The sequence below is a fragment of the Lactuca serriola genome, chromosome 7 (assembly GCF_051521515.1).
Source record: "Lactuca serriola cultivar US96UC23 chromosome 7, Lser_US96UC23_V15, whole genome shotgun sequence".
NCBI classification, from domain to species: domain Eukaryota; kingdom Viridiplantae; phylum Streptophyta; class Magnoliopsida; order Asterales; family Asteraceae; genus Lactuca; species Lactuca serriola.
The window spans coordinates 203,021,035-203,048,386 of record NC_136414.1 but is presented as its reverse complement, the minus strand read 5'-3'; the positions used below and the strand labels follow the sequence as shown (position 1 = coordinate 203,048,386).

General features: G+C 34.6%; 4 protein-coding genes and 1 long non-coding RNA gene across 6 annotated transcripts; 1 reads left to right on the top strand and 4 right to left on the bottom strand.

Annotated features, from left to right (window-relative positions):
* The first annotated feature begins 548 nt into the window (after nucleotides 1–548).
* LOC145062644 (uncharacterized protein At4g26485-like) lies at nucleotides 549–2,666 on the top strand. Its single transcript, XM_079010225.1, has 3 exons — nucleotides 549–957; nucleotides 1,606–1,804; nucleotides 1,887–2,666. The coding sequence occupies exons 1-3, from the start codon at nucleotides 756–758 to the stop codon at nucleotides 2,491–2,493; spliced, it is 1,008 nt and encodes a 335-aa protein (XP_078866351.1). The 5' UTR covers nucleotides 549–755; the 3' UTR covers nucleotides 2,494–2,666.
* A 1,745-nt stretch (nucleotides 2,667–4,411) lies between these two features.
* Nucleotides 4,412–6,366, bottom strand: LOC145064731 (uncharacterized protein At4g26485-like). The gene is made up of 3 exons (XM_079012111.1): nucleotides 6,137–6,366; nucleotides 5,259–5,457; nucleotides 4,412–5,169 (listed from the first exon to the last, which is right to left on the bottom strand). The coding sequence occupies exons 1-3, from the start codon at nucleotides 6,336–6,338 to the stop codon at nucleotides 4,524–4,526; spliced, it is 1,047 nt and encodes a 348-aa protein (XP_078868237.1). The 5' UTR covers nucleotides 6,339–6,366; the 3' UTR covers nucleotides 4,412–4,523.
* A 3,760-nt stretch (nucleotides 6,367–10,126) lies between these two features.
* On the bottom strand, nucleotides 10,127–11,062 carry LOC145064730 (uncharacterized). Its single transcript, XM_079012110.1, has one exon. It carries the CDS (start codon nucleotides 11,060–11,062, stop codon nucleotides 10,127–10,129), a length of 936 nt encoding a protein of 311 aa, XP_078868236.1.
* A 546-nt stretch (nucleotides 11,063–11,608) lies between these two features.
* On the bottom strand, nucleotides 11,609–14,490 carry LOC145064728 (uncharacterized). The gene is made up of 6 exons (XM_079012109.1): nucleotides 14,371–14,490; nucleotides 13,165–14,242; nucleotides 12,751–13,064; nucleotides 12,143–12,636; nucleotides 11,962–12,068; nucleotides 11,609–11,913 (listed from the first exon to the last, which is right to left on the bottom strand). Exons 1-6 carry the CDS (start codon nucleotides 14,488–14,490, stop codon nucleotides 11,609–11,611), a joined length of 2,418 nt encoding a protein of 805 aa, XP_078868235.1.
* A 4,230-nt stretch (nucleotides 14,491–18,720) lies between these two features.
* On the bottom strand, nucleotides 18,721–19,633 carry LOC145062912 (uncharacterized). Of its 2 annotated transcripts, XR_013687766.1 has the most exons (4): nucleotides 19,612–19,633; nucleotides 19,410–19,506; nucleotides 18,855–18,939; nucleotides 18,721–18,771 (listed from the first exon to the last, which is right to left on the bottom strand). It is a non-coding gene; the product is annotated as an uncharacterized LOC145062912 (long non-coding RNA). The 2 variants fall into 2 exon arrangements; XR_013687765.1 differs by lacking the exon at nucleotides 19,612–19,633 and having other exon boundaries at nucleotides 19,410–19,583.
* Between the last annotated feature and the right edge of the window lie 7,719 nt (nucleotides 19,634–27,352).

The following is a 27,352-nucleotide window of genomic DNA, read 5'->3' as shown; positions in this document are numbered from 1 at the left end:
CTACAATCCCTACATGTCAAGATGAACATTCGGAACCTCCATGCTCATCTTGAGGGGGAGTAAAGGATTTATTTAATCCTTAGCCTATCCGATAGTTTATGTTCTTATCTAGAATCCATTTGTTTAGCTAGTTTGTTAGTCTTTCATTCTATTTAATAAACATATTGTAAAACCTACATAGGTGATCATTAATCAGAGAATTACCAAGTTGGCTTTATTAGTTTCTTTAGAAATTGACCTTTTCAGTCGAAGAAGGAGAAAGAAAAAAAAAAACAATTACACTTTTTTAAAACCTCCTCTCCCATGCACAACCATTTACACCTTATGCCGTCATACTGCAAGAAAATAAGACAAGGGACCAATTAAATCAAATCATACAAGTTTTCTTACATTATCCCATATTTATAATTTAGGTAATTGAAATTGTAATTTCCGAAAGTCGAAGGGTCTAACTGGAACCATAACCATAGCTATATCATGGCGACACGGCCTAACGATGACCGGCGGCAATCTAATCATGATAGTATCTCCTAATCATATATTTATCCTTCCGAGTAGTCAAGCCATTAGCCATGCCAATTTGGTTCTTACCCTTTTCAAATGTTAAGTGGCAATTTGGTAATTTTTGGTGCAGTCGTTTGTCCTTTTTGAATTATATAGCTTGCGTTGATAGTTGATACAACCCACGTTCCTGCACCTTTCCGCCCCCGTCTTTCTCCCTGGAGAATTTTTTGTCAGACAAATAATCGGTGACAATGGCGGAAATTGTACGGACGCATGAACGGCGCACGTCGGTGAACGGAAACGATGAACTCGGGGAAGTAAAATGGGCGAAGCATTACTCTTCGAACCACCAAATACTGTTGGTTGGAGAAGGAGATTTCTCTTTTTCTCTGAGTTTGGCGATGTTTTTTGGGTTTGCTTCCAACATCGTAGCATCTTCTCTCGATTCTTATGGTAATGAATCATTGCTCCTTTGATCATCTGTTAAATCTAGGGTTTACATAATCACTTGATGCATTCTATTTCGCAGATATGAGCATATTTTCTCGTTGAGTTTCTCCGGTAGTAAATAATGAAAGGTTTATTTTGCTTTTCTCGAAGCATTTATCTTGCGCTCATTCTATGTTGAAGACATATAAGAAATTAAGAACCCCAATAAACTTCGGTGCTTAAACCCACTGAAAAAAGTTTGAGGGTTAAGAATTCAATAATAAGTTTTGATGACTTATATTGGTTAATCGTAAATATTGTGTTGTACCAAATATGGCATCAAAGTAACTGAGTTCTTAAACCTATTAAAAGACGTCGAATGATGAATGTCGTTGGTAGTACAATTGTTAAACCCCAAATTTTACACTCCTTTAGTTGATTGTATCAAATTTGTGGACATGTTATTGGTTATGATTGAAAGGATAAAACTAAAAACATTAAAATAAGAAAGTAGTCAAAAATAGCATGAATATTCAAAGTATTTACAAACTTTATGCTCTTGATTTGCTTTGTCTAAACTCTAAAGAGTCAATTTTTTTGTTTTAAATGCGTAAGGTATTGGTGTTAATTGTTAAAACTGTTAATTATGATTGTGGCTTAATATATTAATAGATGTTGTTATGAAGAAATACAAGAGAGCAAAAACAAACCTAGAAATGTTGTGTAAGTTTGGAGCTCAAATACTACACGGAGTTGATTCAACCATAATGAAGCTTCACACGGATCTTCGAATGCGGAAGTTTGACCGGATTGTATACAATTTCCCACATGCTGGTTTTTTGGGGAAGGAAAGTGATCACTTGGTCATCATGTAAGCTTCTTTTCTTGTTTCAAACAATCCATCATTCTTTTCGTACATAAGTTCAAAAGAAATTTGTAAATTTTAATTGTAGGAAGCATAGAAATTTGGTACGTGGTTTCTTGAGAAACGCAAGTGGCATGTTGCGTCCAAACGGTGAAATTCATGTGACACACAAGGCTGCTCGCCCGTTTGACTCATGGAATATTGAAGAATTGGCAACTCAAAGTGGTTTAACATTGATTGAATGTGTCGAATTCAAGATTGAAGATTATCCCGGTTACAACAACAAAAGAGGAGCTGGTAGGAATCCCGACGGAGCATTTCCTCTAGGGGAATGCAATACTTTTAAATTCATAGTAACTTCAAAACCCTTGAAACTATTGCGTCAAAAACCTCGAGAAATTCCATTACAAAGAGCGAATGAACAGATTGTTATGAATCCTTTGCAAACTGGTGATTGCTTTTGGATTTTCAAGGAGTATTTCAATCATGCACGATACACCTTTGGGGAACCTGATTATTTTCTCCCGTATAATGTTCCGGACATGCTGAGATTAGGGTTTGAAAGATACAATGCAGATGATTGTGGGAAACCCTTGGATGGTTATTTAAATCATTTGGAAGAGCTTTGGAATTTAAGCAGAAGGAGGCTAGTATTCTTGCGAAACAGATTATGGGAAATTGATCATCAGTATTAATTAAGAGGTCAGCTTGTGCTCTCTTTTTGCTTCATGTGGATCACACTTTTTTGTGTCCAAGTGCTCGTATATAGTACTAGTATATATTTGGGATCTAGAAAAACAACTGTGAAATCTGATTCCTGGCTTTCCTATGTTTTTTGGAATGAATTGTAGATTTGTAGCATTTCACATGTTTTATGTGATTGTTTCTATGTGCTAATATGAGATATCACAAACGTTAATGAAGATAACAATAGGATTTTATACGAAACGTCACAACTACGAACTATATATGGCTAGGTGTATTCGACTTTGCTTTGGAAAACCAATATTTTAATCGGTCAAATTTTGAAGCTAATTTTCATATCTGGTTTTCAAACCACATAAAAAAAAATTAAACATTTTATGTATTAAAAGTGTTTTCAAACCAAATAAAAAAAATTAAACATTTTATGTATTAAAAGTTACACTTTAACGAATTTACTAAAAACAACGTGAAAGAAACAATTTATCCAAAACGCCAACTTAAAATCCAAATCATTTTTATAAAAGTAATGGTCGGCTAATTGATATTGGCATTTGCCATTTGTCACTCTTTGTAGCCCAAAACACCTTATCTGCATTGGGCATCAAAATAACATGTTTGTTTTTGAGTTCATAGCTTCATGTCAAATAGAAATTAAAATTATGTGTATAAGCGATCATTACAGGAAGAATATAAGTTATTTTATATTTTATGCAATCCCAATCACCTTCTTCATATTCCAGTTGGCTGTGAAAATACCAATATCTTTAAATCAAAACGAAATCGAATTTTGTTTTTGGCTTCCGTTTCAGGTCACATTTCAAACTAAATTTCATATTTGCTTTTGGAATTGGATGTTTTCAAACAAACCAACATTACGTATATGTATATAGAATGCGGAACATATAAATTAAATATATAACAAAATGATACATAGGCTAATACTATACAAATTGAATAATGAAATATTGGTGAATATGTTCTATCCTATAGTAAATATAGCAGATATTCACAAGTGACCATATCCTAATATTTTTTTCTCATTACCAAAATGATCACCGAATTCGAAAGAGAAATGGTCTGATTTGGATTTTGAACTCACCGTTTATGGTATATAACAACTAAACCAAGACATGAAACAAAAATCGCTATTGTCAAGGACATCAAAATGCTAATTCACTTGATTTTAAATCCAGAAAACTCTTTTGCAACATCATTTGAACATAGAGGTGCACTTGTTGAACCGTTTATTTTAAAACCGGTTTTATGAGAAATAGCATAAAAATAACCGACCCGCTGGTTTGGAACCGTTTTTCTTTAAACCAAAAACCGTTTTTTCTAAAAAAAAACTGAACTGAACCAGTTTTCTAACCGAAAAAACCATTTCTAAAAACCATTTTTAACACAAATTCTCTTCCAAAAAAACCGAACTAAATATAACTAAAACCGGTTTTCTTATAACCGGTGTTTATGCACCTCTATTTGAGCCATGGATTGTGCATATACTTATTTAAGCCATGAATTAAACTAAAAACTATGTTTTTCGAATTTCGAAAAGCAAATAAAAAATGTGTATATATATTTTTATTGATTATTGAAGTGTCTTTTCATTGTGCCAAATATATATATTTTTTTTTCGGAAAATACACTTTTTTAATATCCCAAAATATACACCAAGGATACCCTGTGCTAATCGTAGGGTTAGCGAAACATAAAAAAGGAACATTTTCTCTCTGTCAACGCAGTGCATAGCCTTCTTGACTTGATCCCATACCAAAACTTAATTTTGAAACTCCAAAATGCTCTAAATTTCTGATTATACATTTTCGATCAGTAAATTTTAATTCTGTTTCAATAAATTTCTGATGTGGTGCCCATGTGATATATTTTCATTAAAAAAAAACAAACATAAAAGCCAGAAATCACAGTTCACATGCTTTTTTTTTTCTCCTGGATTCACAGATTACAACCATGTCCACGAGCGTTTGATACAAAAATCAGAAGGTAAATATCAAATCAGACCTTACAAGCGATAGTGATCCATTTCCATCAACCACCTTTGCAAGAATGTGACCCTCTCTTTACTTAAACTATGAAGCTCTTTTAAAAGATCTACATAACCATCCAAGGGTTTTCCATGATTTTCTGCATTGTATCTTTCAAACCCGATTCTTAGCATGTCCTTAACAGAATTTGGAAGATAGTCATCAGTTTTCCCAGATGTCAATCGCGCATGATTGAAATACTCCCTAAAAATCCAAAAGCATTCCTTGCTCTTCATCATAATTGATGAAGGATTCGAATCCATTCTTGCATTTCCTGTTTGTAATGGAATTTCTTGAGGTTGTTGAGAGTTTCTTCTATGGTGTGAAGTGGTTAGATATTCCATGGCTTGTGAAGATAATATGAATTTGAAAGTACTACACTTGCCTAAAGGAAATGGAAGGTCGGAATCCTTACCATCTCCTCTTTTGTTGTTATAACCAGGATAATCTTCAATCTTGAAATCGATGCATTCAATCAATGTTAAACCACTTTGAGTTGCCAGTTCTTCGATATTCCATGTGTCAAACGGGTGAGCAGTCTTGTGAGTTACATGAACTTCACCCTTTGGAAGCAACATGTCGATTGCATTCATGAAGAAACCACGAACCAAATTTTTGTGCATCCTATGAGTAAAGCAAAAGAAGCTTTAAAATTTTGAGGATAAATATATATTACTATGAGTTTGAAAAGTTTCAAGTAAAAGGAAGCTTACATGATGACCAAGTGATCACTTTCTTTCCCTAGGAAGCCGGCATGTGGGAAATTATATACAATTCGGTCAAACTTTCGGATTCGAAGATCGGTATGAAGTTTCATGTTGATTGAATCAACTCCATGTAATAGTTGAGCTCCAAAATAACGCAGGATACCCAAGTTTGATTTTGCTCTATTGTATTTCTTGATAAGAATATCTAGGAAAAAATCAAATTTTGCTCAAATCACAAAACCATTAAGTTATGCATTTGAAGCAAAAGATTGACTGGTTTGATTTGCTCAAATCATAAAACATTCCCAAAAACCCACGAAAACCATGCTTCCCAAAAGGGATCATTTCAATTAATAACAAATCAATAAATATTAAACTTACAAACATTATTTTAAACAATTAATTTAATAATTTATGTTGCAAAAAAGGTGTTGCACTACAATGAACAGTGTGGATATACGGTGAACATCAAAAGAGTTTTACACTATTCATATCTATACCAAATCATTAAACTTAGTTTTACTCATCCATTATTTATAAACCACTAAAATGTAACGTAAATGAACTTCCAAAATAATCTGATACAAATAACATAATGAACCCATCTTTATACAAATGGGTTGAAAACTTTGAAATCAGAACTTTCAAAGAGCTTGATACAAAGAAATAACTAAATGTTTAACACATATATAAAGGATCAAATTTATCACAGTCAATATACGCTTTCAGCATTAACCATGGAGGAACGGCATCAAAAAAAAAAGTAAAAATAGGCCTACAATCTTAACAAATATAATGCATCAAGCTGATTATGGAAACTTATTGACTTTTTAGGATTGGAAACGGCGATTTAATAGATGATAAAAGCAGTAAGGATTGATTACCATAAGAGTCGAGAGAAGTGGCGACAATGTTTGAGGCAGAGCCAAATGACATCGCCAGACTCAGAGAAAAGGAGAAATCTCCTTCTCCAACTAACAGTATCTGGTGATTCGAAGAGTAATGCTTCGCCCATTTTTCTTTTCCAACTTCATCGCGTCTATTCATCGACATACGATGTCCATGCTTCCGTACAATTTCCGCCATTGTTACAGATGTTTTCTCTCACAGAAAACTAGAGAGAGAGAGAGTAAGCCGAATGTGGAAAGGTGCAGGGACGTGGGTTTTAACTTTTAACAAACGCAATGCAAAAGAGACCAATGGTGGACCAAATATTACGAAAATTGCCACTTGAGTTTTGAAAAAAAATAACCAAACGAGGTGTCGTATTGTGTGTTTGACATTCAGAAAGAGCTACCGGCGCAGCTTACTGCCCGTTTGCCTTCGATTGATATATATTAAACTTTCATATCTCATATTAAAAAAAAAAAAAAAATTAAAGGAACTGCGTTAAGTAATTATTTATGCATCACTGGTTTTTTCAATTATGTAAGTATGTAACAATTTTACAAAATATGCAATATCTTTTCAACTTATAAAGAAATATTTAGCCAATTAATCTGAAATCGTAGGAATTTTTAAGGACATTCATAAAAATGATCAATATGGATGCAGGTATTTTTTTTTCGAAATAACCATAAGTATGAGATGAGGCTATTTCGGATTTTGGATTTCAGAAGTATATCAATGTTAATGGTACAAGATGAGGGTGGCAATCGTGTCAGGTTTGGATCGGTGGGTCAGAAAGCAAAGGCGGACGCAGGATTTCATAGTAGGGGTTGCACGTGAAAGTTAGGGGTTGCACAATAGTAGAAAAAATAATTTTTTTTAAAAAGTTCGAAAATTTTTCCACTACGGCCGGAAAAGTTAGGGGTTGCCGATGTCACCCCAGAACCCCCCTAAATCCGCCCCTGTCAAAAAGCATCAACATGTACACGACCAGTAAAATTGTTCGTGACGCAGGTTGGAAACACTAACCCGGACACGACCCGTCTAACCCGTTTATTTATACAAGTTCACGAGTTCGTGGGTTATATTTGGTTTCGTTCATCAGATTCACGTTGGCGATTGATCCATGAACCCATATATTATTAACGTAATAATGATGACTAGTTGATTTAGGGAACACGATACACATAAGCTGATAAGCAGTCACATAACTTAAATCAAACTAGGTGTATTACCCGGGCTTCGCCCCGAGACATATTTATGTTGCAGTTTCATGCGCCATTTTCCATGTAATGTGAGTAAAAGGGATTTATGTTAGTAGCCTACATCATTTTTTAGATGCATTGTGTATTGGCTTTTGTTTAGCGTTGCTTCGATTTGTGGAATAATGGTTCTATTTTTATTCATGATGTAAATGTGTGGTAGATGATATTATTAGAGATAAATTATGTAGAGGTAGGATTCTGGTTGGTTTATGGTAAGTGGATGTTAAGCATGTAATAAAGATAATTTATATTTTTTATATGTGATGGGTCTTGTGTGTAAAAGCATATGGTGGAAGTGGACGTGAGGGTTATTATAGCTAAGCGAATTATATGACATACATAAGATACAAGTGTTTTAACATAGTTTACCACCATGGTTGTCAGTTATACATAAGATACAATTGTTTTAACATAGTTTAACACCATCCTTATTGTTTGTTTCGTTTATATACATAGATGTTTGAAAAGATAAAATACATGTCCTTGGATGTGTAGATAAGATATTAACAATGTAGTGGGTTGTGCTTGGGTGTTTGAGGGTTACATTTGAGATTATGTTTATCCTTGTTCCTTGTTTTTTTTTTCTGTTTCTGAGGCGAGGTTTTTGGAACATCAACTGCACAGTAAAGAGAGTGTTGTCATATAATGTTTGTATAAATATATAAGTTTTTATAAATCTTACCTGTAGGGCCGAGTGGTAGGCGTTTACCAGTTTTGCGTGATTTTTTAGGTGTCGTCTCGTCTTTGTTGTTGATTCCGGTGTGTTTTGTTGTTGTTGGCGTTACTGTTGTTGTTAGCGGTGATATGGCTGGGTTTTCTAAAATTTCACACGTAGTTAATTTGGTGATTATAGGAAGGATGTTGTTGGAACTGGATGATTTGCTGCACTCTATAAACATATTTCTTGTTGAGCCTTTAAGTTGTTCAATTGTTGAGGGTAGAACTTTTTTGGTGTCATCGGGGTGCTTGTTAAGCATTTCTTGCACGGATGTATTTGTGAGGCTACGTGTGGCATCATCAGACATGAAGATGGTTGTAGAGTTTGTTGCATCTGCGATAACTGCTGCGATTTTGTAGCTGCATGTGCAAATATAGTTACATTGTTGTTTTTAAGAATAGTAAGGAAAATGTAAGTTAATGTAGGTGTATACTGGAAATTTGGTTGATTGGCAGTTCCATGAGTTGTACAGAACCACTCGTCACCTTTCTTGAATATTGATCGTGCACATTTGGGACACCGGACATAATACCAGGTATCGCTAAAAGTGAAGTCAGAAATTGTTGCTTTTACAACATATGTTTTTCCCTACGTATGTATTCATTTTTTGTTAGCATATGTTGATTGTAGCAATTAGTAATATTAGGAAATGTTAAAGTCATGTAGCTTACCACAATATGAGAGTGTTCCAGACTGTTGAATTGTTGTAAAGTTGTTGGTATAGCAGATGGGGTGGATGTTGCAGGTAATTGTCCTTGGAATCTGCTTTTATTTATTGAGTTAGTGGTTGTATATGGTTCTACATATATATTATTTGTGTTGTTATGAATGGATATGACCTGTGGATTAGAGATCGTGTTTCTGCTATCTCAGGGTTTACATACATATGTGTTGCGCTAGTAGATGTTAGTTTCAAACTTGCTGTGGAATAGATAATTATGAGTTGGAAATAGGAAACCGTAAAAATTATAGTGCATGTAGGTAAAATCTAGAACTGACCTGTGTACAATGTGGCTTTCATATTGGTAAGGGCAACGACTACTGGATTGGAGTGTGATGTCAATTCTTTTCCGTTGAACTTGTCTGTAGATTCTATGCACTCCTTCCACAGAATTATTGGCATGTCTTCAGCACTATTATCAATATTAATGAACATATAAGTGCATAATTAGCTAGTGTGATATATGTAATATATCTAGTATTTATAACTTACTTTTCATCTGTTAATGTCATACTTACGAAAGGTTCTCCATCTTTTTTATTACAGTCTTTTATATTAATGAAAGCTCCAATAAAATCTGTGTAGTAATACTCATTAAAATCTTAATGTTAATTAGGTAAATAGATGGCAATATGAAGGTATCTATAAATCTTTATATGAATATATAATGTAGGATTTTATACCTGGATACTCGATATTTTTGTCGGCAATAGTATTTAGGTGTGATCTTGAATAGAAGTGGAAGTTTGTTCTTGGAATGCTATCGTCATCTGGTATTTCCTCAATCGTTGATGCAGCACCAACATTTATTTGGAATGGGTTGGAAATGAATTTTTGATATGGATCAATGTTAGTGCATGTATAGTCTTTAATTTGGTAACATTGGGAGACAAGTAGTGAAGACTCAACATATGATTGATCGGCTCTTTGTCCAAGTACTTGAATTGCATCCCCCTAATGTATGCATAAGATTATAGCTTATATTTTTCAAAGTAATATAGTGTAAAAGAATATATTGACTTTCAGTATTACTTACATTTTTATCTATGATGATGAACCATGTTTCGTTTTTTCTGAAGTTAGGCTTCCATTTCTGCAGCACGCGCACCTGTATCATTTTTCCCATGCATCCGGTGCGTAGGTTTGAAATTCTATCCATTTCGAGTGACATGATTTTGTGACTGTGTAAACATGAAATATAGTTAGTATACTCTACCATATTGTTAATTTAGAGATGTAGTATAGATATATGTGACATGTATGTAATTCAATTTAGTACAATTTAAGATTTTAAAATCATGGATGATATGCAAACCTCGTGCATATCAATTTTTGCTAGCAAATCTTTAAAGATGACATTTCTGGTGGTATTTGCGGGTATATCACATTCAGGATCCAAGAGAATTTTAATTGACTGTGGTGAGGTAGCTCTTGACAATGCTACATATAGTTGCCCATGCGTGAAAACGGATTGTGGTAAATATAACCCAACTTTCTTTAGAGATTGTCCATGGCTTTTGTTAATAGTCATTGCATAACATACTTTGACTAGAAATTGTTTTCGGGTGAAAATGAAAGGCAAATCGGAAGTGTTGTGTACAAATTTGATTCTTGGAATATACACCCGCTTTCCTACAGAAGTTCCTGTTATAATAAAGGCCTCGATAACGAATGGCAATAATTGGGAGACAATTAGTCTTGTCCCGTTACATAAACCTTCTTTTTGGTTGATGTTCCTTAAAAGCATGATGGGAGTATTAATTTTCAAAAGCAATTCATGTGTTGGAACCCCCGAAAATTCTAATTTATTAAGATATTCTTGTGGATATAAGGTGTCTAATTCGATTGTGTCTTGTGTATGCAAGATGACTGAATCACAACTGTTATACACAATTTGATGACCTGTATTCTTCAGTGAGATGAAAGCATTCACCTTATCTGCGGTTTCATTTTTCGGAAAAATAATGGCTCTATCTAATAAATTTTCAGGTGATGGGTTAGCCAATATTTCACTTCCATATACAAAATCTATAAGTAATTGAAGTCCTTTCGTTGTGTCAATGATAAATTTGGGAGGTATATCTATAACTTTTGTGTTTTCTGGATCGGTTGCATCTGGAACGCCAATATTTCCATTTCCAATATCAAGGAGCCAAGAAGCAAATTCAGATAAGGAATAAGAAGGAATAGTTGTATTATCTGCATTAGATAGACGCATATTGTAGTGTAACTTGTAAACGGTAAAATGAGGCCATAAATATGAGTTAGGTAAAGTTAGGGCTATAATTTGTTAATTTGTGTTTTTTGGTTGAACGGGAAGTGTTTGATGGAAATCACCGCCTAACAACATTGACATTCCACCAAAATGACATTTGTTATTTTCGAGTACATCTTTCAACGATCGATCCAAAGATTCAAAGCATCGCCGATCACTCATTGGAGCTTCATCCCATATAATCATTGAAGTCTTTTTCAACAGCTCCGCAAGTTGGGTATTCTTTTTAATATTGCAACATGATCTATCTGTAAGTTCTGTTGGAATTATATCTAGAATATGCAGTGCGTCCTGAAGGTAGCAGTAGGGATGCGATACCTGAGGCTGCGACAGCTAGCACTATTTTTCCTATAGATCTGAAGTATGACAGTATGGTAGTCCATAGATATGTTTTTCCGGTGCCACCGTGTCCATATACAAAAAAAAGTAGTTGTTTTTGGTTTTGTTCAGCATTTACAATATCCTCATATATTCTAATTTGATCTGGATTTAGCTGTAAAACCATAGATGCATGCTGAGAAGCAGTGATTCTTTGTCATAGTTTGTTTCTTCAAGGAGGAGTCGATTTCTAAGTACAGCAAGGAGCGACGGTGAAGGCAAAGGTAAGCCAAAATCTGCAAGGGATCTAGATGGTGTAGACGCAAGTAACAATTTCTGAATTTCCAGAAGTATTTGTTGTTCTACAATGTCATCGTGTAAATTTAACTCGGGAGTAGGAGACTCTAAAGTTAATTCACGATGAATGTCATCCCCCATTTTGGATTTTGCAGATTCCCATAAGAGAAATGGACTACCTACATCACAAAATAGAAGCAAATGACAAAAAAGAGACTGCATTTCACTTGCGGTAGCCCAAGAAGATGCCTCAGTAAAAGCTGCTAACCATTCCCGATCATCACCGGTTAAACCCAAAGCCTCACAAGCCGCACAAAAAGTAGAGTGTGTAATTCTGTGTACAGTACGAATATCATCATATGATATGCACCTTTCTGGTGACATAATAGAATCCTAAGGTAAAACAACTCTCCTGCTGTTGGGTGCACATATGCGAGTCTCCCAATTGATGTACTATTTGCTTTAAATCTGTGGCTCCATCTTTTAGATGAGGCATTCCAACGGAATTTGGTAGGATAATCTAAATATGTTAAATTGACTCCTCGAATATCTATGTGGTTGTTGTTCATCCATTCTGTTAATGTTGTTACAGCAAAAGTAGGATTGTTGACCACCAAGCTTAGTTGTGTATTCCCATTAAAAATAGTTGTCTGCATACCATCCAAATGAATAGCTAAAACTTGCACAGCTGGATCACATTCATGAATTGGGAAGTTTAAAATTCTCCAGGCAGCTTCATGAGGACATATGTAACGACCGTCTAAAAAAGTGTTAATTTCATTGACAAAAGGCAAATTGCTGGAAGAAGCAATTTCAACAGTCGATTCAGATCGTTGTAGGACAAACTGGACACGATCAACACCCTTTGAAACATACTTGAATAGATACTTTATCATCATATTCTATCCACAATGTTCAACGTTTATATGTGCATCAAAACGGGTGCATAATCGCTTATTGTAGGGTACCACGTATCCATTATCAACTTTTATGCCATTTTTGAGTACATGACATACCCCAACATGTCGCCTATAATGAACATATCCGTTATCATCAAATGTTGTAGACGACATGAAGGCTTTTGGAAAACGCTTACTACACTTATTATCTCGCATACATGGAGCACCCATATTTAACAGACCACAAGGACCATGTAACATGCAGGTGGTTACTGTCCGATATAATGCAACCTCGGTTGTAGGATCGGGCAATTCCGCTGTAATATATTTGTCAACATCCGCGGGTTCATATATTTTAAACGGCGATGCAACCCAATGAAGCAAATGACAATGGGGAAGACCCCGCTTCTGAAATTCTATAGTGTAAAGATCTGGAAACAAATAGTAATAATTTGGAAAATATATATATTAAACAATGACATTATTCAAGAGCAAATTATATAAAAATGCCAGTAAAGATGAACAACTTACGTGCATCAACATCACCGAAAGTTTTATCTTCCTTGAGGAAGTCAACTAAAGCATCAACTTTAATTCGGAAAACTCGAGCAATAATGTCAGGTCTATCTTGAATATTACCTTGACCAATAGTACTTGTATATCGCCTATATTCAGGCCACTTTACATTACAGGTAAAAGTAATGAAGTATTGCGGTTTACCATGAACCCTACATATCGCCAACGCATCCTGATAATGCTTATACATGTATCTAGGTCCTCCTACGAATGATGCGGGGAGAAACACACACCTTCCTATGACCGGTGTATCAGTATCACCTCTAGACAAAGCATCATAAATGTCAGTAACATACTCAGAACGAAGTTGTTGTTGATGATGTTCAATGTAATCTAGCCTTGACTGTTCAATAAATGTATAAGCATCAACTAAATACTGCTGAAATAGGCGCCGACCACGTAATAAAAGCGAGTAAACACCTAAACGATCATGAATCTGATAGCTGTAGAACATATTATTTGTCAGGTTCTTATCCTGACCAGAAGATTGATTGTGTATCTGTAATTGCGGAGACCAACCTGGTTCAGCGTACAGAAATAATAGGGGATACATCAAAGGCATGTAACTTGGATGTAATTTACTTATACGTTGAGGTAAACCTGTCTTTGAGTATATGACAACATCATAGGAGGCGCCACCAACATCATCTCCACAAACGATGCAACCCAAAGTACCGGCAACCGGGGGACCATATCTCCTATCAGGAATAGTGTTAAATAGACGAACTGCATACGAATCCAAACTCATAGACTGCGAAATTTCTTTTGCTGTCTTAAAAGTACGTACATATTCGTTGTTTGCAGTTAACATGTCACTTAGATAAGCAACAATATCTGCAGATAAAACCACGTTGTTGTCTTCACGAAAAGCACGAATTCGATTAACAACCTCATTCTCAATATCACACATATATAACTGTAAAAAACGTGGGGGGCCACCATCTTGTGGATAAAGAGACCCAATCCAATGGGAAATCTGACCAGATACCTTAAAGACGTATGGAGCATGACTTTTATTAATTTCTTCATCCACCTTTGCACCAAAAGATGTCATAGAAAACATGGAATTATATGCTTTGACATTGCGCATAAAACTATCATCTTCAAAAAACCAAGACAACACATTTGGCGGAGTAATAGGATTTGGAAGAACAACATCACCCGATCGACAACAATGAGTATAACGTGGGTGATTAACTCGAGAATATCAAAGAACTCTTTCGATAAACCAAAATAAAGCACCACAGAAATCGCATACACAAGAGCAATCACCACAGTCATAATAAACAGGTAGTACATCAACATCAATGGGAAATGAAATCCTCCTTGAGCGGCCTGATGTCGACGCAACAGAGGTAGAACTTCTTTTCCGTTTGTTAGAAGACATTAACGTAAAAGGCAACACTCATGCAGAAGGAGACAGAACAAACAGTGATAGAAAGAAAAAAAAACTATCTTAAGGAAACAACAATAAGTAGAATAATTCAAAACGCGCACAACATAAATTATTGTATACAAAAACAGGGAAAAACACCCAAAAGGAAAAGGGTAAAAACTTACCTTAGTCAACGCTAAATGCCTTCACTCTTTTGTTGAATAATCCAGGAAGATGATTCAATCCTTAGTTATGAAGCTGATTTGCAATCAAATTTCTATTGGATTGTTATAAATAAATTAAAAAAAAAAAATCAGATCCTACTTCTTGACAATATATGCAAGCTAAAAAAAAGATATTCAATTAATTTTAATATCTCATCACCAAAAATCTCAAACAACAAAATTAGGTCTTTGCAAAAAGCCCTTAATATAAAGTGTTATTCAATAACATGCAAAAGGTTTGAATTTGAAAATCAGTGGAAATCTCATCACTTGTGATTCTATTATCTTTCCATTTTGTAAACGATTTGTAATATTTTGATTTTATATAGACTGAAGTTTCAATCAAAACTCTTCATAAATTTCATAAATTCTATTATGAGTAACATCAAAATTCTCTCTTAGGGAATTGACTATTCACTCATGATTTTGACCAAATAAAGTTTGACTAGTCAAACCAAACGATTTTAAAAATTCTTTCAGGTAAGGCCTGGGTCTGGTCGGCATAAGACTCGGTTGTGGTTCCCATTCTACCCTTCAATTGAACGACCAATCTTCTTAGTTTGCTTATGGTGGTGGGGTCCAACATAAGAACAATTTGTTAGCAGGTGTTATTAGTGAAGAGTTGTATGTGCATCTTAAATGGTGGTATGTGGAGAGGATTATACAGTGGCATCATGCAGAATTATTGCTTTTGCCTTTTTTGATTACTTATTGGGTCCTCAACCTATTACATGTTGTGATATTAGTGTTTATTATAATGCAATCAGTGAAGGATGGAATTGTTAATTCCAATGAAATGGACCATTCTATTTATTCTCTGATTCCATTATACCATTGCAAAAGGTTGGAATTGTAGTTCAGTAGAACCCATAATTTGTTTTTGCTGTTTAGGTTAGTAATTGTTGTTTACTTTAATCTGAAATTAAACCATTTCATCGGCTGGTATTACGAAGTTGTAATTGCTAATTGTTCATATACACTGGAAGACGTTGATATCTTATGGGAGTCGTTAAAGAAGAAATTATGATCATTCCTTTTACTGGTTGAGGAAAACAGCAGGAGATGAAGATCAAAAAGATGTTTAATATTTAGAAAAAAGAAGATGAAGATAAAAAAATGCATGATAAAGGTAGATGAAGATCAAAAGGATGCGTAATATCCAGAAGAAAGAAGATGAAGATAAAAAAATGCATTCGAAACAATCTTATTTTTCTATTCAAACAATGCATTCGAGGATCCAGTAGAAGGAATAAAGATTAAAAAAAAGTGCAATATAAATCTGAGATGGAATGATGAAATACAGTAGATATAGGAACATCCTTACCGGTTGTATTTAGACACAGAGTCCGTAAATGCGATCTTCAACGAAGGGGTTACAGATAGCAAGACGAAGAGAATCAAGGATACGATGAGAACGTAGGGTTTATAGATAGGAAGAGAATGAGAATCAATGATACCATGAGATGGAGGGTAGATTTGGCCATTTCTGGATTGCTGGTCGTAATTTTTTGGGGAAGAAACCGGAATTTGGTTGGTTACAGGAAAAGGGAATCAATGGGTGGGTCGGATTCAGTCGGTAGTTGGATTCGAAAGCATTGATGGGTGGTTCTTTCTGGATTGCTGGTCGTAATTAGGGGTGCAAACGAGCCAAGCTACTCGCGAGCTACTCGGGATCGGCTCGTTAAAAGACCGACTTGAAGCCGGTTTTAAACGAGCCCGAGCCGAGCTCGAGCTTAATATTAAGCTCGTTTATTAAACGAGCTCGAGCTCGAGCCTATGTCACTAAGCTCGATTAGGCTCACGAGCCTAAACGAGCCTTTATATAATATAATTTATTATTATTTTCTTATATTAAAATAAAAACATATTTGGGAAATTATCGATTCCGGGTATTAGTAAACGAGCTTGAGGCGAACTTAAGCTTATTTAGGCACACCAAACGACAAACGAGCCGAGCCCGAGCCCAAGCCGAGCTTGTATAATTCTTGACGAGCTCGAGCCGAGCTCAGTAAAAGAAAGCTCGAATCGAGCCGAGCTCGAGCTCGAGCCTCGTATAACTTAAATGAGCCCGAGCCGAGCCTGACCAGGCTCGGGCTCGGCTCAGCTCGTTTGCACCCCTAGTCGTAATTTTTTGGGGAAGAAACCGGAATTTGGTTGGTTACAGGAGCAGGGGATCAATGGGTGGGTCGGATTCAATCGGTAGTCGGATTCAAAAGCATTGATGGGTGGTTCGGATTTAATCTATTTAGATAGCAGAGGCCAGAAGCCACGACTTTTAATATAGTATATAATATATTATACGGTGAACCACCAAATGATGAACCATTTGCGCTAGCTTGCTTTAAAATTGTAATACTCTTTAAAAGATAAAAAACCTTATACGGATTGACCTGCGAATCCAATTACTAAACCAAACACAACCCGTTTATTTTAGCGGGTCAACAGGTCAAAAAATCTCAGCCCGAACCCGTTTATTTTCGTGTCGATTTTGGTGTCGTATCTTGGTTCGTTCAACAAAATTATTTATCACTTTACCACGACCACCCATCATTACTCTTATATTTGTTATGTTTATATAAGATTATAATTCTATTAGCAATCAAATGAGCAGTGGGCGGCCAAGAACTCATTATTAATAAGAGATCAAGTAATACAATCGACTAATTATTGAAAGGATTTTAAGGTTTTTTTTTGGCGAGTTAACGACCTCGATTAACACCCATGATAATCTACTTTTTAGTTTCTCCAGTTACATAACACTTTATTGCATGTTCGTCAAATAAGTCTTCCATTTGTCATGCTTATCCACTACAAGAAAATTTCTATTTAGCTACGGAAAATTTCGTAGCCAAAACTGAAATTCTGTAGCTAAAGCTGAATAATTACGAAATTTGTTACGCAAAATTTCAATTAGACTCCGTAACTTTATTTCTTGTAGCAAATTGTTTAGCTACGGAATTATAATTCCGTAGCAATTTTGCTATGACGGTTTCTACGACATATATTCCATTGTAAATTGAGTTCCATAGCATTTTCGTAGCAAAATCGATAACAATTTTTCCGTAACAAATTCCGTTGCAATGTTTCCGTAGCAACTTTTCCATAGCAAATTCCATAACAATTTTTCCATAACTAATTTCGTAGCAATATTTCCGTAGCAAATTTCGTAGCAACTTTTCCGTAGCAAATTCCATAGCAATTTTTCCGTAACTAATTTCGTAGCAACGTTTCCGTAGCAAATTCCATATCAACTTTTATGTAGCAATTTCCATAGCAATTTTTACATAACTAATTCCGTAGCAAATTCCGTGGCAATTTTTCCATACCATTATTCAATAAATTTTGATTATTCAATTAGACTATTATATCAATTTATAAAAATGCAATTAATATAAAACCACAAGTAAAAGAGTATTTCTATAGAAACTAAAAAAAATATCCAATATATCAAAAGATACATATTTCAAAATCAAAAGTGGCTACTAATTAAATATAAAATATTATTCGATACATAATATTCTATCATTAATTAATAAAAGTTTTAACCTACTCATTCAAAGCTTGTGCAAGTTGTTCAAACTTTGCTTGAACATCCATATTTTTCTGTTGAAACTCCACGTTCTCTTGTTGACCATCCTTATATTTTTCTGTTGAATATCCTCATATTGTCCGTGTTGCATCTCAACTAAGGTAATTTGGTTTGAGACATAAGTCTTTCTTTTTATGATCCTACAATATTTCAATATAACCAGTAAACACAAGAACGAATGATTAAACAAGAAATTTGACCGTTAAATATTATAAATGATGTAAAGCACAAAAAAATTACCTCAAAAGCCTTTTTCAAAAACATATGAATTTTTTTTCGTATTTTTGTCTAGCAGAACCAAATCCCACTGAAATGGCGTTATAAATGGACATCGCCTTTTGCACAACCTCTTCATGTGCTTCTCTCATTGCAACCTATAGTGATTTGAGAGACGATTTTATAAAGGCTTGTACATTGGTTTATATAAAAATCAAAGAAAATAATGAATCATACTTACTCAGGTGGCCTTTGTACGATCAAAGATTGACACATAGAGATCACTAGCCAACCCATATGCCCTTTCACACTCTGCTTCTTCAACACTTTGTAAAATGGAAATAGTTTAGTAAAACACAATAAGAATTAAAAAGAAAATTATATAAAACTAACATGCCATGAGAAGGTTATTGTAGGCATTGGTACATTTTACTTGTGCAAAATTTCTTCGAAACCAAGAAACATTAGAAACATCCGTACACATGTAGGAATGGAAAGATTCGTTATGTTTGGTTGGTTTATAGAAATAGAATAAATTTTCTTATGAATTTACAAAAATCTTCCCTTCGTTTTGGATTTTTATCGTGTTTAGTCCAGAATTGAAACCTTTTCCACAAAGGGACCACTTTTGTAGTTAATTGTTTTTGTGTTATATGTGAATATGATGTAGGGTAAAAATTATTGAATTACAAAACATGATAAAAGATTATTAAAACACAAATAAGATTATAATAAAGCATATATAACTCTTTGAAAAAGATGGGACTTGTCTAGATTTTGAAATTCAAATTCTTACGGATAATGATGTATTTGAATCTTGCACATCCAATTTGTAAACAACACCATATTCGAATATGAATAACCGTAGGCTCAAAATCGTCTCCATAACCCTTCTTCGAATATGAGACTACAAAAGAATCACATTTTATCATAATTAAGAATTATATATAAATACATGGTAATGGAAAAACAAGGATATTTTTTAAAAATTGTAATACCAATTCTTCATCTCACCAAGCTTCCCAACTTTCTTCTCCTTTAACACTAATTTCACCTCTATAGAAGAGCTAATTTGTCCGGTCTCTGAAGTCCTCTACCGTCCTAAAAATGGAAAACAAAAAAAAGTATAAAATATAAAGATGATGTCATAAATTATAAAAAGAAAAAATAAACTCACTTTTGCCACTTGAAACCGGATGGATTGAACAAATAAGGAGCAAAACGCCATGAAATGGCCATAAACCAAGTGCTAACACTTAGAAGAATGTAGCCTACTAAACTACCTGCATTGTATACATATGCAATGTACACCACTAACAATAAAACCATTTCCATTCTGTTTCAATAAATAAATAAATAAAATATTAAAACCATGAGAGAGAGTGTGATTATTCTAGAGAGAGAAAAAAGAGTACCCTTTGACCAAATGACTTCACGAACATGTACACAGTGATCACTGTTAAGTGTTAATTGCATATTAAACCAAAAAAGTTGTTAGCCGTTTAAAAAAAATAATACTATAAATTAATAAAAAAGAGTGTGTAGTCTACCATGGTGCAGAAGTAGAATCTAACGGTTATAAACTAGAACAAAAGCATCCGGAAAAAGTCAAAGAGTTCCCAAAACTTGAACCTTTTCCTTCATAATCCATCTTCATTCCCTGCTACCTTCTAGTTTTTGATGAAGAAGGTGATGGTGATGGTCATGTTGATGGTGATTGGATCAGTTGTTGCATAATGATCTTAATAATTTAAGAAATTAAGAATCCATTGATAGGTCTGGTTTATTTGTTCCACCAAAGTTGTATAGTCTTTTTTCAAAGAACTTGCAGTGAATCATTCCAGTACTATGAGCACCTGTAATGAAACTATATAGATTAAGAACTGAAGCAACTAGAGTAGAGAACTGAAGAATAGATGATTGAATTGTGTACCTAAAAGAGTGACTGTTTCTTTATCAGTGAAAACCCCTGTTGCAAATCTTGCAATATTTGTAGAAAGATCATATAAGGGACTAGGAAGCTCATAGGAGAGTTGAGAGAAAGATCGATTGCTGTCTTTTCTACCTATTGAGCTAGATAAAATGGTCCACCAGCCTGTAAAAGAAATTAGATATTAATAACCTAAAGTTTCATGTGTTCTTGAATGATATGAAGAGGAAAAAGGTGAAAAGGGAAATGATTGGGAGATGAATGTGGTTACTTACTAGAATCACACTCTCATAAGCCGCCACCACAAGAAGATCAACACAAGAAACTACAGCAGGGCATGCATTTTCTAATTCGGCTTTGATGATGTCAAGATGTTCAAAACATTTCAAACAATATATGGAAAAATCATATTTAGACAAAACTAAAAACAATAAAACTGCTACAGCATCATAGCCATAACTCTGAATCACTATGTTAAGAAGATAGAATTTTTGTTCTTCTGTGGTGGGTGAGGAAACGAGTTTGTTGATTATACCAAGCACAACGTGTCTTAATCTCCCAGTCATGAAAAGCGTAAGGTTTGATTTTGTAGGTAAACAAAACTTCCAAATCAAAATGAAAATTCAATCCAGAAATCAAAGTGGAAGTTAATTGTTGATGGATACATTGTTCAAATATTCACAATTCTAATTTTAATTACCGTTAACCAATACGAATTATCAAATTAAACCTAAAACTCAATCGATGTAATAGAAAAAATAAGTTAGGGTTTTTTTTACCAAAACTTGGAAAAAAAAGCTGAAATCGGATCGTCCACCAGCTGCAGCAGCGACTTCGACGGTGGTGGCGGCGGCAAGAGAGAGAGAGAGAGAGAGAGAGAGAGAGGCGATGTTGATCTTAGTTCACACTGTGAGAAAGAGGAGCAACTTTACTTGTTTAAGGGGTGGTGGGTTTCATGTCGTACCGACAGTGGAAGGGAGAAGGTATGTTGCGTCGACGGCTTTGAAGGAGCTGGAGGGATTTGCTGCCGGCGGTGATGGCGGAGGTGATGTCGTTGGCGGAGGCAATGGTCGGCTGGAGGCGGAAGGGATGGCCGACTGATTGCAGATCGGGGATGATGCAACCTGAGGTATCGTGTGATTAGATAGAGAAGAGGGAAAGTGAGAGTAGGGCAAAATCAAACCCACAACAATTCGGTGAAGCTCACCCTGCAACATTCTCATATTTACCAAATTGTCCCTACTACTTAAAAAATAAAAAATAAAATCAAATATTACCAACGCGCATTTCCGACCGAACGGAAAATTGTTAATTTGTGTTGGTAAAGGGTCGGCAGTTGTTCAGTGGATAATGACGTAAACGGAGACTGAGGGAAAATTGAAGAATGAGGAAACCGAGGAATGAGGATGGTATGTTCAGTGGTTTATATTATGGGTCCTCGTCCTCCTATTTGCCCTTAAAGTTTGAAAACATCACAATCTGTCACAACGCATTACCAATATCGACCATAGATCCTAAAAAGATGGAGGGTGAAATATCACTTGATATCAAACTTGAGGACCTTCTTGCAATTTATGACCAAGAAAAACTCAAATATTTGTCTTCGTTTGTTAGTTAGGTTTGAATTATTCATCTTGTAAACAAACATCACTTTTAATGTTTAGAAACGATTTGAAGATGTTTGACTTATGCAGAAAGTCAAAGTCAACGTGGTTTTGGCTGATAGAGGATCGAATAAGCTAATATTTTCTGCAAAACCAAAAGAGAAAGATGAATCGGTTGACTTTTTTTTGTTGTGTTTTACATCTTTTTTATTTTTTTTAATTTAATATTTTTATTTTGGTGTAATTGGATGAAGATATTAGGCAAGACAAGCGTTTGAGAATTGTTTTATATTTTTCTCTAAACTTAAAGCTGAGGGTATAATCAGAAGTACAATGAATTCCTCTTCTCTTCTTCTATAGCAAGATCTTGCTCTTCTTTTGTAAACTCATGATACTTCACCTATGTCTAAAATTTTTGTTAAGTTGACTATTTGACCATTTGATAGTTTGACTATTTTTATTTTTGTTGTTGAGTTTTCAAAGATAATTGTGTATTTTTAATATATATATTTTTAATAATTTTCTATATTTTTGCTACGGAAACATATTTCGTAACTACTTAACTACGGAATTTTCCGTAGTCAAATACCTATGGATTTGGATTTCGTAGCTATTTTGCAAATTCACCTCTTTGTAACAAGTTTCATAATAGATTAGCTACAAAATTTTATTTTGTAGCAAATTTTCCTAGCAAAATAATTACGGATCTTAATTCCATAGCTAACTAGCTACGTATTTTTATTTCGTAGCCAATTATATAGTCAACTAGCTACAATCATGGATTTTGTAACAAGTTTTATAGAGAACTAGCTACAACCAAAAAACTTGTAGCATTATTTGAAGTAAACTAGCTACGAAATTTAATTCCGTAGCAACTATTCAAGATTTAGCTACGACATGCAATTCCGTAGTCATTTCTGTAGCAAATTAGTTACAACCAACCATTTTGTAACATATTCCGTAATAAATTAACTATGAATTTAGATTCCGTAACAACTTTACGTAGCTATTTAAGATTTAGCTACATAATGCAATTCCGTAACCATTTATGTAGCAAAATAGCTACGACAAGTCGTTGCGTAGCATATTCCGTAATAAAATAGTAACGGATTTTGATTCCATAGTAACTTTCCGTAGCTATTTAGGATTTTTCTTGTAGTGATCAACTGGGAAGACATTGTCATTTACCTATATCAATCATCTATTACTAAATCTTGCAGTGTCTATAAATTAATTTATTCTTATTTATGAACTTCCCCGATTATAGTTCTTGATGGTTATGTATATAACCTGCTTTTTTGGATGATTTTTCCTTTTTTTATGGGTTTTATCTTCCGAAAAACATACGATATATTTATGGTTTTCTTTATGTATGTAAGTGTTTAACCATTTAAAAGTGACATTTAAGTCTTTTATAATGATAATGGACGTGAATTTAATAATTAATATTTTCTTGATTATTTTATCGCTCATGGTATCAAAATTTGTTTTTTCTTGTTCGTATGCATCACACCAAAATGGTAATATAGAACGTATTATTCGTATTACTAACATTATCATACAAACATTTTCTTCAAACCTTTCCCCCTCCCAAGTTATAGGTCAAATCTCTTCAATGTGCCTTACGCACTTTCAATATTCATCCTACCTCTACTCTCTCTTTCAAAACCCCATTTGAGATGTTGTTCATGTTTTCTCCATATGATATGTATCTTCATGTTTTTAGATGACTATTGTATCTAAAAAAATCTTCCACAACCATTTACCAACTGTCACCTTAACCATATGCATGTACCAACCTAGGCCCGTCATCTGACCATCGTTGATATCATTGTCTAGATCTCATCACTTAAAAAGTAACTATATCTCATCACGTCATTATTTAAGAAGACCATTTTCCTTATTCCGACTTTCATACTCCTCCTACATATGTTAAGTATGATTCATTTAACCTATACGAGTCTCCACCCTTTATGCCCACTCCATGTTCTCATACTAACTCTCGATGCCTACAACATATTCTTAATCTCTTTGTCACCTTGAATTTTCTCCTATTCCACGGTCAATTACTCAAACAACATGTGATCGAAGCTGGAAATCAGCCATGGACGCTGAAATGCTTGCCTTTATCTCCAATCACATGTGGGATTTGGTCCCCCGCACTCCGAATGCCAACATCGTTAGCTGTATCTACAAGTTTGATAACCACGGTAACCTTTGAACATTCCATAGGTTGATTGGTCGCTCAAGGCTTTCACAAAAAAACTTGGAATTGATTTTTGGTGACACCTTTAGTCCTGTCGCCAAACCAACCACCATTTACATTGTCTTGAGCATTGTGTGTGTCTTGTACATGTCATATGCGCATAAATTTGCAAATATTTTTACGAAGGGACTACCTAAACAAATTTTTCTAGATTTTCAAAACAGTTTGGGCATTCGAGAACCTCCACACCTGAGTGGGCGCGTTAAAATATTGTTGTTAAAATATTGTTGTATAAATTTGCAAACTCTAACGGATTTTCCACATATCAAAGAAGAATGAAATTTGCCCTCACTGCATAATCATTTCAGTTTGGTGATAAGCATTCTATCATTTTCAATATCATCTTTTTTCATTCAAGAAACAATAATCTTAACAAGGGAAAATAATCCTCTACATGCATGCCTTTGAAGGATTTTTTATTGTTATCTACTTACCTTGACAAATGTTTTGATTTCTCATAATTTATACATATAACAAATTAGAAATGAGATGCTACGTAAAATCATGCCCCTTCACTATAAAAAGAATACAAAAGAAATCACATTTTACATGGGATTTTTTCTAGATCCCAGTTTACAGCCATGTCTACGAACATAATACAAAAAAGATAATCCATCTGATGCATAAGAAGACAAATGTCAACCCATTAAAAATTCAACCATAAGTTTGTGCAGCTCTTCGTCTAAAAGATTTAAGCAACTATCCAAAGGATTGTATCTTTTAAACTCGTATTTAAGCTCTTTTAAATAATTTATATAATAATCCCAGGGTTTCTTATGATTTTTAGCATTGTATCTTTCAAAGGCTTTTTATGCTTCAAACCTGATTTTTAGCATGTCCAAGACAAAATAGGTGTGTTTCTTGCACTTCATCATAACTGGAATTGGATTCATTATTTGTAACAGAATTTCTTGAGGTTTTTAAGGGGTTCTATGGTGTGAAGCAGTTGATTTTGTAGCCACTATGAATTTAAAGGTACTACATTGATAAAAATATGATCAATATGGGCTCCAAAAGTGATGAATTGATGCTTGCTAACTGGGATGGTGATGTGGCAAGTGGTGTCATTGCTAAATTCATTGTGTGGTAACTTGGATGAATTAAGGCTACATTTTTAATACTTCATAAGTGCTCCAACCGTTACTTTTGGCTTCATAACACATTCTAGCCGTTTTTGGTGACCTTGTTGGATTAGGGTTACATATTTATGGCTCTTGATGGAGTATGGATGTTTTTTTAGCATTCTAACCGTTACTTTTTGGTTCTTTAAGTATTTTAGATATTTTTGTTGTTTTTAGGAGTTACTTTGAGCTTCATTTACTAGCTTTGATTAGTGGTTGGTTGGTTTGCTTGTAACCACTAAAATTGTAATAAGGCTTCATATAAGCCACGCTTTTGCATGTGTAAGGCATATACATGAATTTTAATCAAAGAACTCTCTTGTTCACCTTTAATTAATTTTATAGTTCACTACTTATCATTGTTGAGACATGTTCTTGACTTGATAGGAATTCAATTCAATAGGTCTTCGATTGTTTTCACTAGTATACAACTTAATAGGTATTGGGTTGTTACTAACCTATCTATTTCTTTTTCTTACACGTATCATTTGTGGTATCAGAGCCATGGATTATGATGATCCAAATTTCCTGAACAACTTACGTGAGGCTCTACATGACTTGCAAGAAGGGGAAAGGTGGCAACCTAGATGTGGGTAGCCAAGAGTGGTTGAAGAATTCAAAGTGTCCGAATTTCCTGAATTTGTTGGTGGAACAGATATTGAACGGTACTTGAAATGGGAAAGAAAGATTGAGAGAATGTTCAAGTTCAAGGAGGTGGATGACGAAAAATGTTGTAAGTATGCCATTCTAAAGCTAAGTGGTAGTGCTTCATTGTGGTTTGAAGGGCTTAAAGCCAAGAGAACCCGTGAAGGCAAGGAGAAAATCTCTTCTTGGGATTCTTTGAAACGCAAACTAAAGAAGATATATGTTCCCGCAACTCATCAAATTGCCACTTACAAGAAGATTGCTAATTTAAGGTAATGAAAAATGAGTGTTAGAGAATACATTGATGAATTTGAAAAGTTGTCCTTGATGGGGGATATTGAAGAAGTTGAAAAGCAAAAAATGGCTCGTTTTCTCAAAGGGTTGAACTACAACATTGCCAATGTTGTGGAGTTGTATCCTTAGGGTCAATTTGGAACTCATTGTGGTTTGTGTTTGAAGTTGGAGCGACAATCCAAAGCACGTTATGGTGGAAGTTCTAGTCTCGAAAATTCCAAGTTCAAGTCATGGTCCAAACCCGAGTCTAGCAATAGACAAAATTTGGTTTCTACTCTTTCTAGTTTTAGTAATGCTCTCGTTGCTCCTAAACTAACTAGTGGTACCAAAGAAACTAATTTAGCTAAAGTTAGATGTTTTAAGTGTCAGGGTTTGATCATTACCAAAATGTTTGTCCAAACAAAATGGTGGTGAAATTGAGGGAGTCCATTAGATGTCGTGAAGTGTTGGATGAAGAAGAGTGGTTGGCTGGCCTTTTTCATAATGAACCACAACCAAAAGATGAAGAGGAGGAGGTGGAGTATGAGGCACCAACCTATGACATAGTTTTGCTGCTTAGAAACCTTAAAACTCAAGGGGTTCAAACTGTGGCTGATGTGGATCAATGAGACCAATTGTTTCACACTAAATGTTTGGTTATATACAGGTGGTGTAGTTTGATTATTGGTGGAAGTTGTACTAATGTTGCTTCTAATGAAATGGGGACTAAATTGGGTTTGTCTACTATAAACCATCCAAAACCGTATGCTCTTCCTTATTTGGATGATGGAAGAAAAATAAAGGTGGCAAAACAGGTTAGGGTTGGTCTAACTATGGGGCCTTATGAAGATGAAGTGTCTTGTGATGTTATTATTATGGATGCATGTCATATCTTGTTGG

Excerpts from the sequence above, each read along its gene's own strand:
- LOC145064728 (XM_079012109.1), bottom strand. The coding sequence starts at position 14,490 with ATGACTGTGGTGATTGCTCTTGTGTATGCGATTTCTGTGGTGCTTTAT. Across the intron at positions 12,637-12,750 it reads ATTATAGGCGACATGTTGGG|AATATGATGATAAAGTATCT; the intron begins GTATGTCATGTA and ends CATTGTGGATAG. Across the intron at positions 12,069-12,142 it reads GTGCACCCAACAGCAGGAGA|AATTACACACTCTACTTTTT; the intron begins GTTGTTTTACCT and ends TACTGTACACAG.
- LOC145064730 (XM_079012110.1), bottom strand. The coding sequence starts at position 11,062 with ATGCGTCTATCTAATGCAGATAATACAACTATTCCTTCTTATTCCTTA.
- LOC145062644 (XM_079010225.1), top strand. The coding sequence starts at position 756 with ATGGCGGAAATTGTACGGACGCATGAACGGCGCACGTCGGTGAACGGA. Across the intron at positions 958-1,605 it reads ATCTTCTCTCGATTCTTATG|ATGTTGTTATGAAGAAATAC; the intron begins GTAATGAATCAT and ends ATATATTAATAG. Across the intron at positions 1,805-1,886 it reads AGTGATCACTTGGTCATCAT|GAAGCATAGAAATTTGGTAC; the intron begins GTAAGCTTCTTT and ends TTTTAATTGTAG.
- LOC145064731 (XM_079012111.1), bottom strand. The coding sequence starts at position 6,338 with ATGGCGGAAATTGTACGGAAGCATGGACATCGTATGTCGATGAATAGA. Across the intron at positions 5,458-6,136 it reads CACTTCTCTCGACTCTTATG|ATATTCTTATCAAGAAATAC; the intron begins GTAATCAATCCT and ends ATTTTTTCCTAG. Across the intron at positions 5,170-5,258 it reads AGTGATCACTTGGTCATCAT|GATGCACAAAAATTTGGTTC; the intron begins GTAAGCTTCCTT and ends CTTTACTCATAG.